Genomic DNA, 19,259 nt, shown 5'->3' on the forward strand with positions numbered 1-19,259 from the left:
CGCCTTACACCTGAACTCTATAATTTTGTCTTTTCAAGAATAACATATGATCGAAGTCTATAGCGCGTTATCTCTTAGGACTGGCTTCTCTTAGACAGCGTGATACCCTTTATACCTCTCCGTGTTGTTACGTGTGCCAATAGTTCTATTTATCGCTGAGTCATGCTGTGTGGAATGAACCTGTCACAGTGTGTGCGTTCCTTCGCTTAACAAGAGTTTTCCCACTTTGGGACTACTGCTAAAGCTGCCACGAACGTTGTGCGTAGGTGTTCATGTGAGTGCAAGTTTTCATTTCTCTAGGGGATCCTTTTTCTAGGAGAGGACTGTTGGCTCATGTGCTACGTGTGTGTTTCTAAGAAACTGCGAACCTTTTCTAGGGTGGCCCGTACCATTTTGCATTGCGGTCGGCCGTGCAGGACGTTCTGGTCGCCACGTGTCGCTGCTGGCCTCTTTACACTGCAGTCGTTCTGACGGGCGTGCGAGGGTGTGGTGGTGTGCCTTTACTCCTCATTTCCCCCGAGAACCAGCGACGTGAGGGTCTTCTCATGTGCTTCTCTGCCATCCGTACGTCTTCTTGGTGAAATATCTGTTCTGCTCTTCTGCCCATTTTTACAATAAGCTGTTTGTTTCTTACCGGCGAGCTCTGAGACACACTCTGTAGACATTTGCAGACACGCTGGGTGCAGTCTTTTGTCGGATGCGTGACTAGTGCATATCGTCTCCTAGTCTGTATCTTGTCACTTCAGCCTCTCGATAATGCCGCGTGCAGAGCCAAAGTTTTGATTTTGATCGAGTTCAGGTTACCAAGTTTTCCTTTTATGATTCATGCCTTTAGTGCCACCCCTGAGAGCACTGTGTCTCATTCCAGGCCACAACGATTTCGTCAGTGATTTCTTATCAAAGTTAATAGTGTATATTTCATGTTTGGATCAGTGATACGTTTGGAGATAAGTTTTTGTGTATGGGTTAGTTTTTGTTCGTTTCTTTTGGTTTGGTTTGCCTCTGAGTTGTTGCCACACCATTTATTGAAAAGACCGTACATCCCCTACTGGATTTCCTTCTCATAATCCTTTGTGAGAAATAAATCTGCTGTATTTTTCAGGTCTATTTCTGGACTCTATATTCTGTTGCATTTATCTGTGTGTCTATCCTTCACCAAAACCATACTATCTTGATTACTGTTGCTTTATGTTAAGTCTTTTTCTTAAAAGATTTTTTTTATTCTTTAATATTTTTTAAAAGTTTATTTTACTTATTTTGAGAGAGATAGAGAGCATTGGAGGCAGAGAGAGAGAGAGAGACAGAGACAGAGAATCCTCACCAGGCTCCACACTGTCAGCATGGAGCCCGATGTGGCGCTTGAACTCAAGAAATGTGAGATAGAGACCTGACCAGAAAGCAGGAGTCGGTTGCTTAACTGGCTGAGCCACCCAGGTGTCCCAGTTTGTGTTAAGTCTTGAAATTAGATACTTGCCAAAGAATAAGAGAAATACTGCAAACCACGTGTCTGATAAGACACTGGTCCAAAATATTTTTTAAAAATCATACAATTCAACAATAAAAAGATAAAAGAATTTTTAATAGACATTTCTCTAAGGTATACAAATGATCAGTAAGTTCACGAAAGATGCTCAACATCATTACTCATGAGGGAGATGCAAATCAAAACCAAAAACAGGTTCCACTTCACACCCCTGAGGATGGCTATGATCAGAAAGACGAAATGCCAAGTGTGGACTAGGATGTGGAATTGGGATCTTTACGTGCTGTTGGTAAGAATGTTCCCACATGACCAAACTGACTCTTCTACTCTGAGGTACATCCCCAAGAGAAATGAAAACATAAGATCACACAAGAGCTTGTATGTTCATAGCAACATCATTCGTAGTAGCCAAAAAGTGGCTCAGTTGGCTCCTGGGTGGCTCAGTCGGTTAGGTGACTGACTTCGGATTGGGTCATGATCTCGCAGTTTGTGGGTTCGGGCCCCGCGTCGGGCTCTGTGCTGACAGCTCAGAGCCTGGAGCCTGCTTCAGATTCTGTGTCTCCCACTCTCTCTACCCCTCCCCTAGGGGCTCACACTCTGTGTCTCTGTGTCTGTCTCTCAGTAATAAATAAACGTTAAGAAAATTTTTTTAAAGTGTGAACGACCCAAATGTCCATCAGCTGATGTGGGATAATCCACGCAAAGAAATAGTGTTCAGTCACAAAAGGGAATGAAGTACCGCTACGTGAACGAATCTTGAAAACACACAAGTTGTATGATTCCATTCATATGAAATGTCCAGAACAGGGATATCGATAGAGAAGGAAAGTAGCTTAGGTAGTTTAGACACGGGGAGTTGGAGGGTGTGGCTGCTAGGGTATGGAGTTTCTTTGGGGGTGATGAAAACATTCCAACATAGGAGCGCCTGGGTGGTTCGGTCGGTTAAATGTCTGACTTCGGCTCAGGTCATGATCTCACGGTTCGTGGATTCAAGCCCCGCGTGGGACTCTGTGCTGACAGCTCGGAGCCTGGGGCTGCTTCGGATTCTGTGTCTCCCTCTCTCTGCCCCTCCCCTGCTCATGCTCTGTCTCTCTCTCTCACTCTCTCAAAAATAAATCAGCATTAAAAAAATAATAAAATAAAATAGATCGTGGTAATGGTTGTATAACTCCCTGAATCTAAAAACGCATGCTTTAAATAAGTGAAGTGCCTGCTGCGTAACTTGTACCTCGTTACAGCTGTGAAAGGGTCGCGTAATGTCACTCCTCCCACTTTATCCTTCATTTCCAAAATGGTGTTAGTTATTCTAGTTCCTTTGCCTTTCCATATGAATTTTAGAGGCAGCCAAAGAGGTATCCGGACAAAATCCTGCTGGACTTTTTTTATAGAATCAGAAACTCCTGTGTAGGGAGTTTTCGTCACGGATGTTTTGCGAAACTATTCTTAGAGAAAATTTGGCTTGGACGAGCCCTTTGAAATGGAAAACACGTACGCCAGGCACCGTGCTGCCGTTTTATTCATGTCGCGGTGCTCATTTCTTCTATACCTGAGATGTGAGATGGTGAGAGAGTCGGGGGTTGAGGGTGGGAGCAGCATCTGATGGATGCCCCGTCAGCCCTGCAGACAAGGTAAGGCTCTCTCCCTGCGTGTGTCCCGGAGGGAGAGTCTGCCTTCCCAGACTGAAGTGTGGCCTTCTCCTTCCTGGTCTCTCCTTTATTTACATTTCACAGCTGTCCCCCCCCCCTTTTTTTTTTAAATTAAGTTTATTTGTTTTGATAGAGAGAGACAGAAAGGGAGAGAGAGAGTCCCAAGCAGGCTCCTTGCTGTCAGCGTGGAGCCCCACAATGGGCTGGAACTCACGAATTGTGACATCATGACCTGAGTGGAAACCAAGAGTCGGATGCTCAACAGACTGAGCCACCCAGACGTCCCAGCTGCCCCTTCTTTTTACGAGACGGTGTTCCCCTGTCCTAGGGGTGTGCCCACCGTCCCTTGGCTTTGTGATTGTTTGCTAACTGTCCTGAGAAGTGATGCTGCCAACCCCAGGGGGCCCCAGGATGTTTGCCTGGAGTGTGGCTGTGCCTCTCTGGGTTCATCCGAGACTGAGATGAGCCCAGCCATCCTTGGTCTTCACTTGCTGTCTCTTGATTCGGAAGGAAAGTCCAGCACCACCTCAGGCTCGCAGGCCTATATGAGGGTGTGTAAGGGTGTGTAAGGCTGTGCTGCTCCTTCCGGTTTCTAGAAAGGAGAGGCAGGGAGAGGCAGCGGGAGAGACGGAGGTGGACAGACAGACTGACAAACAAAAGAGAATGTGTGAGTGAGAAGAGGCTGAGGGTCAGAGGGAAGGTCAGGCAGAGGTAGGTAATCTGGAGTCCCCGGGGTGAAGCACAGAGAGGTGTCAGTGAGGAACGTGCCTGGGAGAATCCCTCCAGCTGTGGCGTCTGGGGAAACTGTGGCCAGAAGACCCTGGGGGGCTGCCCTGTCCCCTAACAGCAGGTAATGACCATGGATTCCAGGATCCCACTCCCAGGCAGCTGTCTCCCCTACGGCGGATGATCCTCACCTCCCTTCGGTCCTCCAGGGCCTCCTCTTTCCACCCTGGCAGAACCCCCACCCCATCCTTCGCCTCTGCAAGGAGAGGGAGCCACAGGAGGCCTCTTTGTTCCTGAAACTTCCAAGCCCCACAAACCATCGTTGTGAGCAAACGTCCCATTCTCTTTTCCTTTTTTTCATTGTGAACTATAGCACAGGGCACACAGTGGAGCTTCATGAGTTGTTATAAAGCAGATACCGAGCGCCCCAATCCTCCTGAAAGGTGATCCCACCCTGACTTACCCTCTCGCTTCTCACTTTTTACCGCCCAAACATGCACCCTTCAGCACTTCAGTTGTTTCTGCCTGCCTTTGGCCTTCGGATACATGGAACAATACCACATGCCCTCTTTCACGTCTGCCTTCTTTCACCCGTGTCTGTGAGAGGCCAGCCACATCGTGGGGAGTACCTTTTCATCGCTGTGCTGTATCTCCTTGTAGGAACAGACCTCAGGTCATCCACTGTGCTGGGGGTGGATGTTGCTTGTTAGGTCTTGGCTGTTAGGAATAACGCCATGAACATTCTTGCACGTGTCACTGGATGGCCATGTGCCTGCACTTCTATGGGGTACGTTCCCAGGATTGCTGGTTCTAGGGGCATGCGTATTTTTAGCTTTAGGGGATAATGCCAGACTTCTCTCCAGGTAGCTGTACCACCTCACAGCCTTGCCAGCGGTGCATGGGCTACCCTTCCAAGCATTTCCTGTGGTTGGTCTGCCGCTCTCCTTAGCTTTTGGCTTTTCTGATGGGTATGTAGTAGTGTCTCATGTGGTCTTAATTTGCATTTTCCTGGTGACCGGTGAGGTTGGGCCCCTGTTCACACATTTGCAGTTCAATTGAATTTCCTCTTCAAAAAAAAAATTTTTTTTTTTAATTTGAGTGTAGTTGACACACAATATTGCATTAGTTCCAGGCATAAGATTTCCCTGTTTTTGTTTTGTTTTGTTTTGTTTTTTGCAGTATCCAACTCATGCCTGTTTGTCTACTGTGTTGCTAGTTTTACTGATTTATAGGAATTTAAAATATATTCTGGATGTAAGTTCCTGGTCAGTTTTCTGTCATTATCTTCCTCAACTCTGCTGTTTGCCTCCACTCTCTTAATACTGTTCTTGGTTGAACAGAAGTGTATCATTTAGTTATTTAGTTAGCAGTCAAATTTCGTTATTTTTTGGTCCTATTTAAAAATGCTGGGGGCACCTGGGTGGCTCAGTCGATTGGGTGGCAGACCCACTCAGGTCATGATCTCACAGCTCCTGAGTTCGAACCCCACATCGGGCTCTGTGCTGTCAGCTCAGATCCTGGAGCCTGCTCCAGATTCTATATCTTCCCCCTCTCTCTGCCCCTTTCCTGTTTAGGCTCTGTCTCTCCCTCTCAAAAATAAATAAACATTTAAAATAAATAAATAAACAAACAAACAAACAAACGAATGAATAAATAAATAAATAAATAAATAAATAAATAAATAAATAAATAAATAAATAAATAAATAAAAATGCTGTACCTAGGGCACCTGAGTGGCTCAGTCACTTAAGCATCTGACTCTTGATGTCGGCTTGGGTCATGATCTCACGGTTTGTGAGTCCAAGCCCCATGTTGGGCTCCCCGGCTGACGGTGCAGAGCCTTCTTGGGATTCTCTCTCGCCCTCTCTCTCTCTCTCTCTGCCCCTCCCTTCCTCATGCTCTCACCCTCTGCCTTTCAAAAGAAATGAATTCGGGGTGCCTGGCTAGCTCAGTCAGTTAGGCATCTGACTTCAGCACCACGACCTTGCGGTTGGTGAGTTTGAGCCCCAAATCGTGCTCTCTGCTGTCAGTGCAGAGCCAGCTTCGGATCTTCTGTGTGTGTGTGTGTGTGTGTGTGTGTGGGTGGGTGGGTGGGTGTCCCTTCCCCACTCATGTGCTCTATTTCAAAATTAAATAAACAAACTTTTAAAAAAATGTACCTTTCGGGGTACCTAGGTGGCTCAGTCGGTTAAGTGTCCAACTCAGGTCATGTTCAGTGTTCAGCTGAACACTGTTAAGTGTTCAGCTCAGGTCATGATCTCACGGTTCATGAGTTCGAGCCCCAAATTGGTCTCTGTGCTCACAGTGTGGAGCCTGCTTGAGATTCTCTCTCTCTCCCTCTCTCTCTCTCTGCCCCTCCCTGGCTCGTGCTTTCTCTCTCTCCCTCAAAATAAATAAACTTAAAATAGAAGAGAGATTCTCTTGTAAAAGAAAAATGTTGTATCTTTCTATTTAGAAAAGCCAAGTGTCCATCAATGGATGAATGGGTAAACGAATTCTGGTATTTCCATTCGATGAGATATTACTCAGCCATAAAAATGAGGCACTGACACCTGCTACAAGTGGGTGAACCTTGAAAACATGATAGTCAGTGAAAAGCCAAACAGCAAAGACCACACACTGTGTGATTCCATCCGCGTGGAATGCCAGGAAAGCAGATGAGCGGGTGCCAGGGGCTGGGGGGGGGGGGGGGCAATTCATAAAGGGTACTAAGTTTCCTTTTGGGATAATGGAAATACTCCAGAACCAGATAGTGATGATGGTCGCATGCCGTTGTGGACATACAAAATGGCACCAAATTGTTCACTGTGAAGTGGTTAATTTTGCATTTTGTGAATTTTGCTCCAGTTTTCTACAAACTGAAATAAGTGTTGGGCCAAGGTGAAGAGAAACTTCCGTGCTAGCTTTCTAAGAACTTCACCATTTAGTCTTTTAGGTCAGGCAACAGTCGACCTGGGACATGAGAAGTGCCGTGGTTCTCACTGACATTGATCACCTGCCTTCTGCATTCTGGATACAGCACCAAACACTCTCCATGTGTGTTTGCCCTCACAGGTCTCTGTGGGAGAAGCTTTCTTTTATTATCGTTACATGTTTTAAGATAAGGAAATCGAGGCACAGGAGAGTTACGAAATGTTAAAGTTTCAGTGAAGGAGGGAAACACCCCAGTGGGTAGACGAGACCTAAGTTTTGTGCGGGCCAGACTGCAGGCTCTTTGGGGCTCAGGCAAGTCTCTTCTGTCTCTGGGCCTCGGTTCCCCTGCCTGTGACACAAGGAGCCCGAGCTTGGGCAGTGCTCCTGCTGGACGCTGAGACCTGCTGGAATTGGCTGAACTCCAAGCCCTGGGCTCACTCAGAGCTTGTATAGTTGGGGCTGAGCTCAGAGGATCCTGGTCACTCAGCAGAAGGCCGCGATGGGGTCCACAGACCCTTCCCGAGAGTAGCCCCTGGCTGGCCCTGAGCAGGGTAATTAACCTTGTAAACCCCAGTTCTACATTTGCAACCTCTCAGGTGGGGTATGAATAGCCCCCACCTCACTGCTAGGAGGGATAATCTGTCACCATAGGACCGCAGAACGCGGCAGCGTGAATTCAAGGTTATCGTAGCTACTACTGTGAGTGGGTGATTCTTTCTGGGCAGGAACACTGCTGCCGAGAAGGTAGAGGCGTCGAGGCGGGTCCGAGATAGGGTGTGTGAGCCCTGCCTGGCTCTCTGACAGACAGTGGCGGCTCCACTGGGCCCAGAACAAGTGGCAGGACTGATAAGGCCTCCTGGCCCTGGCCAGAGGGGACCCAGGTTGGGTGTACGGGTTTGGAATTTTCATTTCCAAGAATCGAGTTGTCTTCAAAAATTAGGTTACTAAACAGAATTATTTATTTATTTATTTATTTATTTAAAAAAAATTTTTTTTCAACGTTTATTTATTTTTGGGACAGAGAGAGACAGAGCATGAACGGGGGAGGGGCAGAGAGAGAGGGAGACACAGAATCGGAAACAGGCTCCAGTCTCTGAGCCATCAGCCCAGAGCCTGACGCGGGGCTCGAACTCACGGACCGCGAGATCATGACCTGGCTGAAGTTGGACACTTAACCGACTGCGCCACCCAGGCGCCCCTAAACAGAATTATTTAAATGTATAATGAGGGCACAGAGGTGTGGGGTGTTAGCAGGGAAGAGTTGGAAGATGTGAGCAAAGGTTGGCCCTGGGCACATCATTGTCCAGGAAACTGTGAGGGCTTTGAGGTAGGACCACACTTAGAGACCACCTGCTCCCAATCCTGTTGCAGGTGCGGAGGCCCAAAGCAGGGCCAGCCTACCCCCAGGTCCCTCCAGCTGCTGGCACCTGCCAGATTGTCCAGGAAGTGACAGTGAGCTCTGATTTCTGTAACAGCCCAATAAGGCAGGCCAGTGTGGACTCTGAGATGCTGCCAGTGAGGGTGGTGTGCGATTCGGACCTCTGCTCTCTCCAGTCCAGCCCTGGATAGCCTTGCACCCGAGCCCTGCTAGGGCAGCCTGGGAAGGCATCCATGCAGGACCTCTGTGGCCTGGGTCCTAGTGGTCCCCCTTTACCTTTCATGGATCCCAGTACTCATTACTTGATAAGATACTAACTATATAGCCAGAAAAATAAACAACAAATGCTCTTGTGAAAGCTGCTAGCAGGAAGCAGGCCCCGAGGGGGTGATTGGAGAAGGGTAGTTTCCTCCAAATCTGGGACTTCCCCCAGAGTTCTGGGGTCAAGAGACTGCCCAATGGGGGCAGCAACACGGCCAGGGAAATTGGAGGAAGGGGGCCTGTGACAGAGTCCTAGACCTCACATGTGAGTACTGGGCAGAGTCCAAGGACCCCTGTGGACAGGCCCCCATGACCACAGCTGGCCACTCCCCCAGACACAAATCCCTTCCCTTTCCTTAGTCTCACCTCCTGCTTCTGTGCCCTTATTCCCATTTCAGGGCCATTCCTGGGAACTGTGAGAGAACTCAGAAGCCTTTTTTTTTTGAGAGAGAAAGAGAGAGAGAGAGAGAGAGAGAGAGAGAGAGAGAGAGAGAGAGAGGCTGTGAGCAGGAGAGGTGTGCAGTTTTCGTATATTCAGAGGATTGTGCAACCATTACCACAATCAATTTTAGAATGTTTTCATCACCCCCAAAGAAACTCCATACCCTAGCAGCCACACCCTCCAACTCCCCGTGTCTAAACTACCTAAGCTACTTTCCTTCTCTATCGATATCCCTGTTCTGGACATTTCATATGAATGGAATCATACAACTTGTGTGTTTTCAAGATTCGTTCACGTAGCGGTACTTCATTCCCTTTTGTGACTGAACACTATTTCTTTGCGTGGATTATCCCACATCAGCTGATGGACATTTGGGTCGTTCGCACTTTAAAAAAATTTTCTTAACGTTTATTTATTACTGAGAGACAGACACAGAGACACAGAGCGTGAGCCCCTAGGGGAGGGGTAGAGAGAGTGGGAGACACAGAATCTGAAGCAGGCTCCAGGCTCTGAGCTGTCAGCACAGAGCCCGACGCGGGGCCCGAACCCACAAACTGCGAGATCATGACCCAATCCGAAGTCAGTCACCTAACCGACTGAGCCACCCAGGAGCCAACTGAGCCACTTTTTGGCTACTACGAATGATGTTGCTATGAACATACAAGCTCTTGTGTGATCTTATGTTTTCATTTCTCTTGGGGATGTACCTCGGAGTAGAAGTTAGTTCAGTCATGCGGGAACCCCAGGTTCAACCTTTTGAGGAACTTCCTGTTTTCCACCGTGGCTGCACCATTTTACATTCTTACCAACAGCACGTAAAGATCCCAATTCCACATCCTGGTCCACACTTGGCATTTCGTCTTTCTGATCATAGCCATCCTCGGGGGTGTGAAGTGGAACCTGTTTTTGGTTTTGATTTGCATTTCCCTCATGAGTAATGATGTTGAGCATCTTTTCATGAATTCACTGGCCATTTTTCTGTATTCTTTGGATAAATGTCCTTTCACATCCTTTGCCCATTTTTCTTAAGTTTATTTAATTTTAGTAATATCTACACCCAGCATGGGTCTCAAACTCAGGACTCTGGAGATCAAGTCACACACTACCTGCTGAGCCAGCCGGGCACCTCTCTGCCCATTTTTCAGTTGGTTGTCTTTATTTTGAGTTGTAAGTTTTTGTTTTGTTTTGTTTTGTTTTTTTAACATTCTGGATACAATTCCCTTATATGATTTGCAAATATTTTCTCTCATTCTGTGGGTGCTCTTTTTACTTTCTTTGGTGGTGCTCCTTGAGGCATAAACGTTTTTAATTTGCTAACTCCAATTAATTTTTTCTTTAGCCACTTGTGCATTTGGTGTCTTATCTAAGAAACCCTTGCCTAGTCCAAGGACAAGAGGGTTTACTCCTATGTTTTCTGGTAAGAGTTTTATGCTGTTAGCTCTCAACTTAGGTCTATGATCCTTGTGAGAGATTTTTTTACTTTCTGACGTTACTACTTTATGTTTTAAGTCTGAACTTTCTGTCCAAAGCAAGTGTTAGAGTGAAGAAAGCAACATTTTAGGGGCCTGGGTGGCTCAATCCGTTGAGCATCCGACTCTAATTTAATCACTTCAGGTGTGGTCTCCCTGTGGTCCGAGGAGCCACTCTCAGCATAGAGCCTGCTTGGGAATTCTCTCTGCCTCCCTCTGCCCTTTTCCCCCTCACGTGCTCTCTCTGTCTCTCAAATTAAACAAACAAACATTAAAAAAAAAGAATGCAACATTTTGATACAGTCTGCTTGAACCCCAAAGGCACACCCCAGCCACACCTTCCCTTTCACGCTGGTGGGCGGACCCCGTCCGCACTCTGGACAAACAGGCGGCCTGTAGGGTGCGCCCTGCTTCCCTAGAAGGCCTCGCGCCTGCGCAAAGGTCGCCTGCGCCTGCGCACTCAGCACCCATCTGCGCGCAGGCTCCTTTTGAGCTGTTCCTTGGCCCTGACTCCGAGGCCTTGCGAGCTTCGGAAGACGCGCCGGGTGGTTCGTGGGTTTGGAAGCTCCCGGCGCCCCGCATTTCTGCGACCTCGGGCGCGTCCTGCTCAAGCCCCCTCAGCCCCGTCCTGGGAGCCTCCTCCTCAAGCACCCTTACCTGGTCCCAGCCGGTCCTCCTGGGAGCCCCCACCTCGCCTCTGCCCTGGGCCCTGTGGCCCCTCCCCCACCCCGGCCTCCATCCCGGGCCCGGCCCGTCCTCCTCGGAGCCCGCTCCCCGCCTCCGCCCCGGGCCCTCTGGCCCCTCCCCACCCCGGCCCCCATCCCGGTCCCAGCCTGTCCTCTTCGGAGCCCCCACCCCGTCTCCGCCCACCGCAGGATGGGCGACAACACCAGCCCCATCAGCGTGATTCTGGTGAGCTCGGGCAGCAGGGGCAATAAACTGCTGTTCAGGTATCCCTTCCAGAGAAGCCAGGAGCACCCGGCGTCCCAGACAAGTAAGTGAGCGCCGGCAGAGGGACTGGCGCTCCTGGGCGTGCGCCCGGCGGCAGGATCGGAGCAGCGCACGGAGGCGGCTCCATTCCCTCCCCGCCTCGCACGTTGCAACTGAAGTCGTTGACCTTTTTGTTTTCCTGATCATGTATTCAGTGCCTACTTATTAGAGTATTTGAAAAGTACGGAAGAGTAAAAGCAGAGAAAACTCACTCAGTTCAACATGCCAAAGGCATTATTGCTAAAGTTCGTCAGTACCTCCAGCCTTTCGAGAATATGTAGAAGTACTGTATGAATGTATTCAGCTTGGAACAAACACGAAATGACAGGTACATCTGAAGTTTCCCCAGTTCTGTTCCTTCCCTATCGCAGGGATAACCACCTGCCATTTTGGCGGTTGTCCCTCCTGTACAGATATGTATGCAGAGAAAAACAGTGCCTTGTCTTGGGGATTTTCCCCCCGCATGAATACATTGTTCTGCAGTTGGTCTTTTTTCCATTAAACGATCTTCCTTGGAGCACTTTTCCAGTTTAAAAAGAGATCACCCTCACTCATAGAGCGGCACATAAGAACATAATAGACATTTAGGTTACTTGCAATTTTTCACTATCATGAATGTGCAGTTCCTGATTTATATTTTGTTTTAAGTTTACTTTTAAATTTGTTAACATGGTACACAGTTTTAAAGGTACAGAGGGGTATAGATGATGAAAAGAAAGTTCTTTCCCACCATCGATCCCTAGCCACTCATTTCCCCTTATAGGGGCAGCTGCTATTACCATTTTCCTGTGTATTTTTCCAGAACCTTCTGTGTGAATATAAGCATATACACACATTTTCTTTTCTTTGTTTTATTTATTTATTTTTTGTAGTAATCTCTAAACCCAATGTTGGGCTGGAACTCAGGACACCGAGATCGAGAGTCCCATGTTCTTCAGAGTGAACCAGCCAGGCGCACCTACACATTTTATTTTATTTTATTTTATTTTTATTTTTTTATTTTTTAAAGTTTATGTTATTTTATTTTTGAGAGAGAGGGACAGAGAGGGAGAGGGAGAATCCCAAGCAGGCTCTGCACTGTCAGCGTGGAGCCTGGTGTGGGGCTTGATCTCATGAACCATGAGATCATGACCTGAGCCGAAAGCAAGAGATGGGTGCTTAACTGACTCAGCCACCCGGATGCTCCTACATGTTGTATTTTCTAAGCAGAAGTGAACACACTGTGCACACTTTTCTGCCATGTTGTTTTCGTATTCACTTTACATCTTGGATTTAGGTTCAGAATGATCAGAATCATGGGATGAACACACTGTGATTTGTTCACTTAGGCCTCTGTTGATAGGCTTTTGGCTAATACAAACAGTGTGAATGTCTTTTCTGTATACATTATCGTTTTTCAGAATATAGGGTCAATTCCCCACAGTGGGATGGTTGGATCTAGGGAAAAATGAACATACTGATCTTCAGTAGATCAGATTTTTCTGTCTTTGTTAGTGAGATGGGTGAAGTGTCTGATGGTGATTTACATGTGCGTTTGTCTTAATGACAGAGAGCATGTTTTCCTCTTTTCACAGCCATTTGGATTTCCTTTTTAGTGAATGACTTACTCATAACCTTTGCCTAATTTCATCTTGGGTTTATTTTTTCCTTATAGATTTGAAGGAGCTCTTTAAATATTTAGGATAAAATAGGCCTTTTTCTGCGACGTGAGGAAGGATGTGGGAACATGGGGCTGCAGAGTGGTTGCTTCAAGAGCCAGCATAATTGTCTCTTCTCTCAGTGACTGGTTCTGCTGCCTTTCTCGCATACTGAATTCCCTGTTTATTTTTGACCTTTCATCTTTCCCAGCGATGTGGGTTCCACACTGCTGAATTACTGTAACTTTACACTGTGTTATACTTTCAGATAGGATTAGTCGCTTATCGTTACTTCTCTTTTTCAGCACTATCCTGGCTGTTCTTGCTTACTGTTCCCGGTGAGCATGAGTACTGAATATACTGGGCCCTTCTCCCAGACTGTTGGTGGTGTTGTGGGAATCGTGTCAAATGTATGGGTTAACTGCAAAAAAATGACATCTTTGTGTTGAGTCCCCCTACTCAAGAGCATAGCATGTTTGCTTTCATTCTTTTCTCACTTGCTAGCATTTCTGATTTCCTCATAGACCACTTGCCCGTAATGAACTTAAAAAAAATTTTTTTAGAGGGAGGGGAGGGTAGGTGATGGGCATTGAAGAGGGCATCTTTTGGGATGAGCACTGGGTGTTGTATGGAAACTAATTTGACAATTTCATATATTAAAAAAAATAATTAAAAAATGCAAAAAAAAACCCTAAAGATCCACTTTCAAATAATAAAAAAAAAATTTTTTTTTAATGTTTATTTTATTTTAGAGAGAGAGACAGACAAGAGTGTGAGCAGGAGAGGGCCAGAGAGAGAGGGAGACACAGAATCCGAAGCAGGCTTCAGGCTCTGAGCTGTCATCACAGAGTCCAACACGGGGCTCGAACTCACAAACCAGGAAATCATGACCTGAGCCAAAGCCAGATGCTTAACCCATTGAGCCACCCAGGTGCCCTGCCTATAAGGAACTTCTTAAGTTCATCCCAAGTTCTTTAAACTGTATTACTCTGGTAAGGTATGTGAAGGATATTGGTATATGGACATTGAAAAATTTTTTCTTTAGCCTGTGCTTTTTCCAACCTAGTTGTCATCGTACACTGAGAGGGTGTGTGTGTGTGTGAGATTCTTTTTTTTTTTTTTTAAACTAAACATAGTGGTAGCAAAAACATTTCCTATGTTATAATTCCTTGGAAACCGTAACTTTTGGAAAAAAATGTTTGTTATGGTAAAAAATATATATGTGAGGCGCCTGGATGGCTCAGTTGGTTAAGCATCCGACTCTTGATTTTGGCTCAGGTCATGATCTCAGGGTTTGTGAGATCAAGCCCCACAGTTGGCTCTGCACTGAGAGCATGGAGCCTGCTTGGGATTCTCTGTCCCTGCCCCTGCTCACACTGTCTCTCTCTTTCTCAAAATAAATAAATAAACACACACACACAAAAGGGGTGATATATTAAAATACAAGTGTATATACATATTATAAAAGTTGCCATTTTAACCATTTTTAAGTTTACAGTTTGGTGGCATTAGTTTCATTCACCATGATTAATTCACTGCATTATGCACCTATCACCACTGTGTATTTCCAGAATTTTCCTCACCTCAAACTGAAATATGTAACCATTTAGCAATAATCCAATTTCCTCTGCCCTCAGCCTCTGGTAATCTCTACACTACTTTCTGTCTCTCTTGAGTTTTGCCCACTGTAGGTATTTCATATAAGTGTAGTATTTGTCCTTTTGTGTCTGATTTCTTTTACTTAGCGTAATGTTTTCAAGTTCTTCCATGTTTTAACATGTATCAAAACTCCATTCCTTTTTATGGCCATTGTGTGTATATATGCCACGTTTTTGAAGCCATCGCTTTTTTTTTTTACTTGTTTTATTTTTTATTTTCTTAAATTTACATCCAAATTAGTTAGTATTTAGTGCAACAGTGATTTCAGAGTAGATTCCTTAGTGCCCCTTCCCCATTTAGCCCATCCCCCTCCCTCAACCCCTCCAGTAATCCTCAGTTTGTTCTCCACATTTATGAGTCTCTTCTGTTTTGTCCGCCTCCCTGTTTCTATATTATTTTTGTCTCCCTTACCTTATGTTCATCTTTTTTGTCTCTTAAAGTCCTCATAGGAGTGAAGTCATATGATTTTTGTCTTTCTCTGACTGACTAATTTCACTTAGCATAATACCCTCCAGTTCCATCCACGTAGTTGCAAATGGCCAGATTTCATTCTTTTTGATTGCCGAGTAATATTCCATTGTGTGTGTGTGTGTGTGTGTGTGTGTGTGTGTGTGTGTATATATATACCACATCTTCTTTATCCATTCATCCATCGTTGGACATTTGGGCTCTTTCCATACTTTGGCTGTTGTTGATTGTGCTGCTATAAACATGGGGGTGCATGTGTCCCTTTGAAACAGCACACCTGTATCCCGTGGATAAATGCCTAGCAGTGCCATTGCTGGGTCGTAGGGTAGTTCTGTTTTTAGTTTTTTGAGGAACCTCCATACTGTTTTCCAGAGTGGCTGCACCAGCTTGCATTCCCACCAGCAGCGCAAAAGAGATCCTCTTTCTCCACATCCTCGCCAACATCTGTTGTTGCCTGAGTTGTTAATGTGAGCCATTCTGACAGGTGTGAGGTGGTATCTCATTGTGGTTTTGATTTGTATTTCCCTGATGATGAGCGATGTTGAGCATTTTTTCATGTGTCACTTGGCCATCTGGATGTCTTCTTTGGAGAAGTGCCTGTTCATGTCTTTTGCTCTTTTCTTCACTGGATTGTTTGTTTTTTGGCTGTTGAGTTTGATAAGTTCTTTATAGATTTTGGATACTAACCCATCATCTGATATGTCATTTGCAAATATCTTCTCCCATTCTGTCGGTTGCCTTTTAGTTTTGCTGATTGTTTCCTTCGCTGTGCAGTTTTTTTATTTTGATGAGGTCCCAGTAGTTAGAGACCATTACTTTTAATGTATCCACAAACCTGCGTGTGGATGGATCCTCTTTTCTTAGCCACTCTCCCCCTTTTGCCCTCAGATAAGCCTCGTAGCAGATACGCCGTCAACAACACTGGAGACCATGCCGACGACCAGGATGGTGATTCCAGGTAAGGGCTTTACAGTCACTCCGTGATGGGGCTGTCGTGCCCCTTGGCCTGGGCAAAGCCCTACCTCCCGTTGACCCAGAGGTTTTCTCCTGTGACAAACCTGGTGTCCTTTTATTCCATTTGCGGGGGTTTCAGGTTGTACAGAACTGGGATTGTGTTGCCAGTCTCGGCCTTGCTGCGTAGTTTGTTCCATGTTCCAGCTGTGGACTGGTTGGTTGCTCAAGGAGATTGGAAAACAGATGAGGCTAGAGGGAACTTTATCTACCATGAGAGGAAGATGGAGAAAATCAGTCCCCAGTGCTGTCCTCAGACTTGACTTCTCAAGCATGTGCCCAGAGGGCACATGTAGGTGCTTGGGGCAGCCTAGCCTGCTCATGGGGTGATGTGGGCTGAGAGCCAGGGCTGACCCTTGCTCTTTTAGGGCACGGATGAAAGGCAGGTCCTGGTCCTTCCTGTGTGTGCTCCCCTGCTTGTCCTGGGAGATGCCGTCAGGGTGGCAAACATAAGAAATGACCACGTCTGCTTTACATTCATTTAAGGCTTAGTAAATGGTACTACCAGCTACAGGAGCGTTATAAATTGCCTGCCCTAGGTGCCTCTAAACACAGCTGGGGCCTGCCTGCAGTAAAGGACTCAGCCTCAACTGTTCCATGGCAGAATAGCTGAGCCTATTCCTGGGCCTTTGCCATGGAGTGAGCTAGCGCTATCTCCCTCAGGCCTCTTGACAAGACACCACATCCGCCATGGTGTTGTGCAGTTCCACAATTGTGGTTTTTACCCTTTTTTGTGAGGGTATATGGGGCCTCTGGCGTGGCCAGTGACTGTCTCTGAGGGGAGCAAGCTTTGGAAGAGAGACCAGCAGGAGAGGGCAAGGGGTGTGGGGGATTATTGGACATCCCATGTTCTGCTTGATGTAGAAGGCTGTGGTCTTCTTGTCCTCTGAGATCGGCCACTTGGAACAAACTCTTGTTTGTTACAGGTGCGTAGAAAGCACTTTGCTCCTTCTCGTGGTGCATTTTGTCTTCTGCCTGAAGCATAGATTCATTTAGAGCAGGGCTGGCCTGCCCTTCTCCCTCTAAGCTCCATAGGTTTGAGGCTCCGGCTGCTGAAGCAGAAAGTGCCGTTGGAGCAGTCTGTGTGGCTTTCCTAGGAGGCTGGCAGCACCTGAGCCCTGGAGTTAGCTCTCGGAGGCCTGTAATAAAAGACTAAGAAGGTGTTTTTTAGGGAATTATTTTCATATGTAGCATACAGAAGGGGAAAAACCATAGGAAGGGAGTGAGGCCTTGTGGGTCTATCAGAATTCTCTGATAAGCTTGTTCAGTAAGAAGAGCTGGTTCCTTATACTCTGATTAAACTTAAGAATTACTTCATTTGGTAATTTTAGCACATGACAGCACTCCCCACCTGCTGTGTTTTCAGAGATACTGGTTAATACCCAGCTTTTTTTTGTCCCATTGGCCTGCCAAAGCCTCTGACACCTGGGGGAACCCTGCTGTGGCTCACACATCTTCCAAAGCAGTACAATTAAGGTGCATCGTACCTTTTGTCTGTGTTCTCCTTGATTGTCTTCTTGAAGGGGCTTTTCTTCTGAAACCAGGAGAATGGTCCTGAGCATTGTTTTGCTAGATTGAAACGATGTTAACAGGCCACTTGTGTGATGTGTGCGTGTGGTGGAAGACGTCCACGGCCTCAGAGAAGTGAGAATGTAGACCTTTGGTGCCCTGTGTTAAAGTCATCATTTAAATTGAAATGAAATGAAATTTAGTTCCTCCATTATGCTAGCTGCATTTTAATTCTCCGGGGCCACAGGCAGCTCATGGCTACTGTACTGAATGGTTCAGATTTAGAGTATCTCCACCACTGTAGAAACTTCTGTTGGACCGCACTGGCTTAGAGCGTGTGCTGGTTTTATAAGGTGAATCATTAAGATGATGTGTTTCAGGGGCGCCTGGGTGGCTTAGAGTCAGTTGAGTGTCTGACTTCAGCTCAGGTCATGATCTCACAGTTTGTGAGTTCAAGCCCCGCATTGGGCTCTGTGCTGACAGCTCAGAGCCTGGAGCCTGCTTCAGATTCTGTGTCTCCCTCCCTCTGCCCTTCCCTGCTCATGCTCTCTCTCTGTCTCTCAAAAATGAATAAACGTTAAGAAAAAATTTAAAAAAAAAGATGTGTTTCAGGATATAAAAATTAATTGTCAGGTTAACAAAAACTTATATAGACTTCAGTAGGAAGAGAAGAATAAAATGGATATTGTTCATTATCTTTAAGGTTTGAAATTCAGATTTAGAAACGTTGTAGTGTTTCTGTTGGATGAGAGTTAGGGACCACGGAGGTCATGTGCTTCATAGCATTATGCAGCCCCGACACTGGCAGGGCAAAAACCATCAAGAGAGGTCTTGGAGAAAGCCTGGAGTCTGTCACAAAGCACGATCCCTCCCAACGTGCAGTGTTCTGGGCACCGTCTTAGAAGGAGAAGCTGGTAGCTTGGAGAAGAGTTGAGTTTATTTCAGAACACTCAGAAATCATTTTACTTTAAAATGTTTTTTTTTTTATTTATTTGTGTTTTTGTGTGTGTGAGAGAGAGACAGAGTGTGAGTAGGGGAGGGGCAGAGAGAGAGGAAGACACAGAATCTGAGGCAGGTTCCAGGCTCTGAGCTGTCAGCACAGAGCCCGACGCGGGGCTCACACTCACAAACCATGAGATCATGACCTGAGCCGATGTCGGACGCCCAACCGACGGAGCCACCCAGGCGCCCCAGAAATCATTTTACTTTAGACATCATCCAGAAGACCTTGGAACTGTAAAACCTTTTGATTCTCAGGTGGCCTTGAGGGAGTGGTGGGATCGGATGGCACTGCTGCCCTCCTCAGCCTTGGCCACCTTTCTCTAAGCAGTGGGTCCAGCTTTTTGGCATGTTCACACCCTCAGCTGATGAGAACCTCAGCCAGGCAAGCTGGGTCCTCTACACCAGGTGCACACGGGGCTCCACCGGGCCTCTCTCGACAGCTTTGCTTCTACTAGTGTGCAGCTGGACATGTGTTAGAGCACTGCTGACGCTTGGAAGCCCCTTGTGCAGGTGTACTGGCGGCTCAGTCGGTTAACCGTCCGACTCTTGATTTCGGCTCAGATCATGGTCTTATGTTTTCTGGGTTCGAGTCCCGCATTGGGCTTTGGTGCTGGCAGTACAGAGCCTGCTTGGGATTCTCCCTCCCTCTCTCTCTCTCTCTGTCC

General features: G+C 46.6%; 1 protein-coding gene across 6 annotated transcripts in view; it reads left to right on the forward strand.

Moving 5' to 3' along the window:
- The first annotated feature begins 10,786 nt into the window (after positions 1 to 10,786).
- NPRL3 (NPR3 like, GATOR1 complex subunit) overlaps positions 10,787 to 19,259 on the forward strand; it is a 42,707-nt gene continuing 34,234 nt past the window's right edge. For 3 of the 6 annotated variants that reach the window (XM_023246685.2, XM_023246686.2, XM_019821305.3), the window contains exons 1-3: positions 11,171 to 11,312; positions 11,464 to 11,636; positions 15,961 to 16,030. In XM_023246685.2, coding sequence (XP_023102453.1) covers positions 11,603 to 11,636; positions 15,961 to 16,030 — 104 coding nt within the window. In that variant the 5' untranslated portion in view covers positions 11,171 to 11,312; positions 11,464 to 11,602. Of the gene's footprint in view, positions 11,313 to 11,463; positions 11,637 to 15,960; positions 16,031 to 19,259 lie in introns of all 6 variants that reach the window. The other 3 variants (XM_023246683.2, XR_002738904.2, XM_023246684.2) reach the window with 2 other exon arrangements.

The sequence above is a fragment of the Felis catus genome, chromosome E3 (assembly GCF_018350175.1).
Source record: "Felis catus isolate Fca126 chromosome E3, F.catus_Fca126_mat1.0, whole genome shotgun sequence".
In the NCBI taxonomy this organism is placed as follows: Eukaryota; Metazoa; Chordata; class Mammalia; order Carnivora; family Felidae; genus Felis; species Felis catus.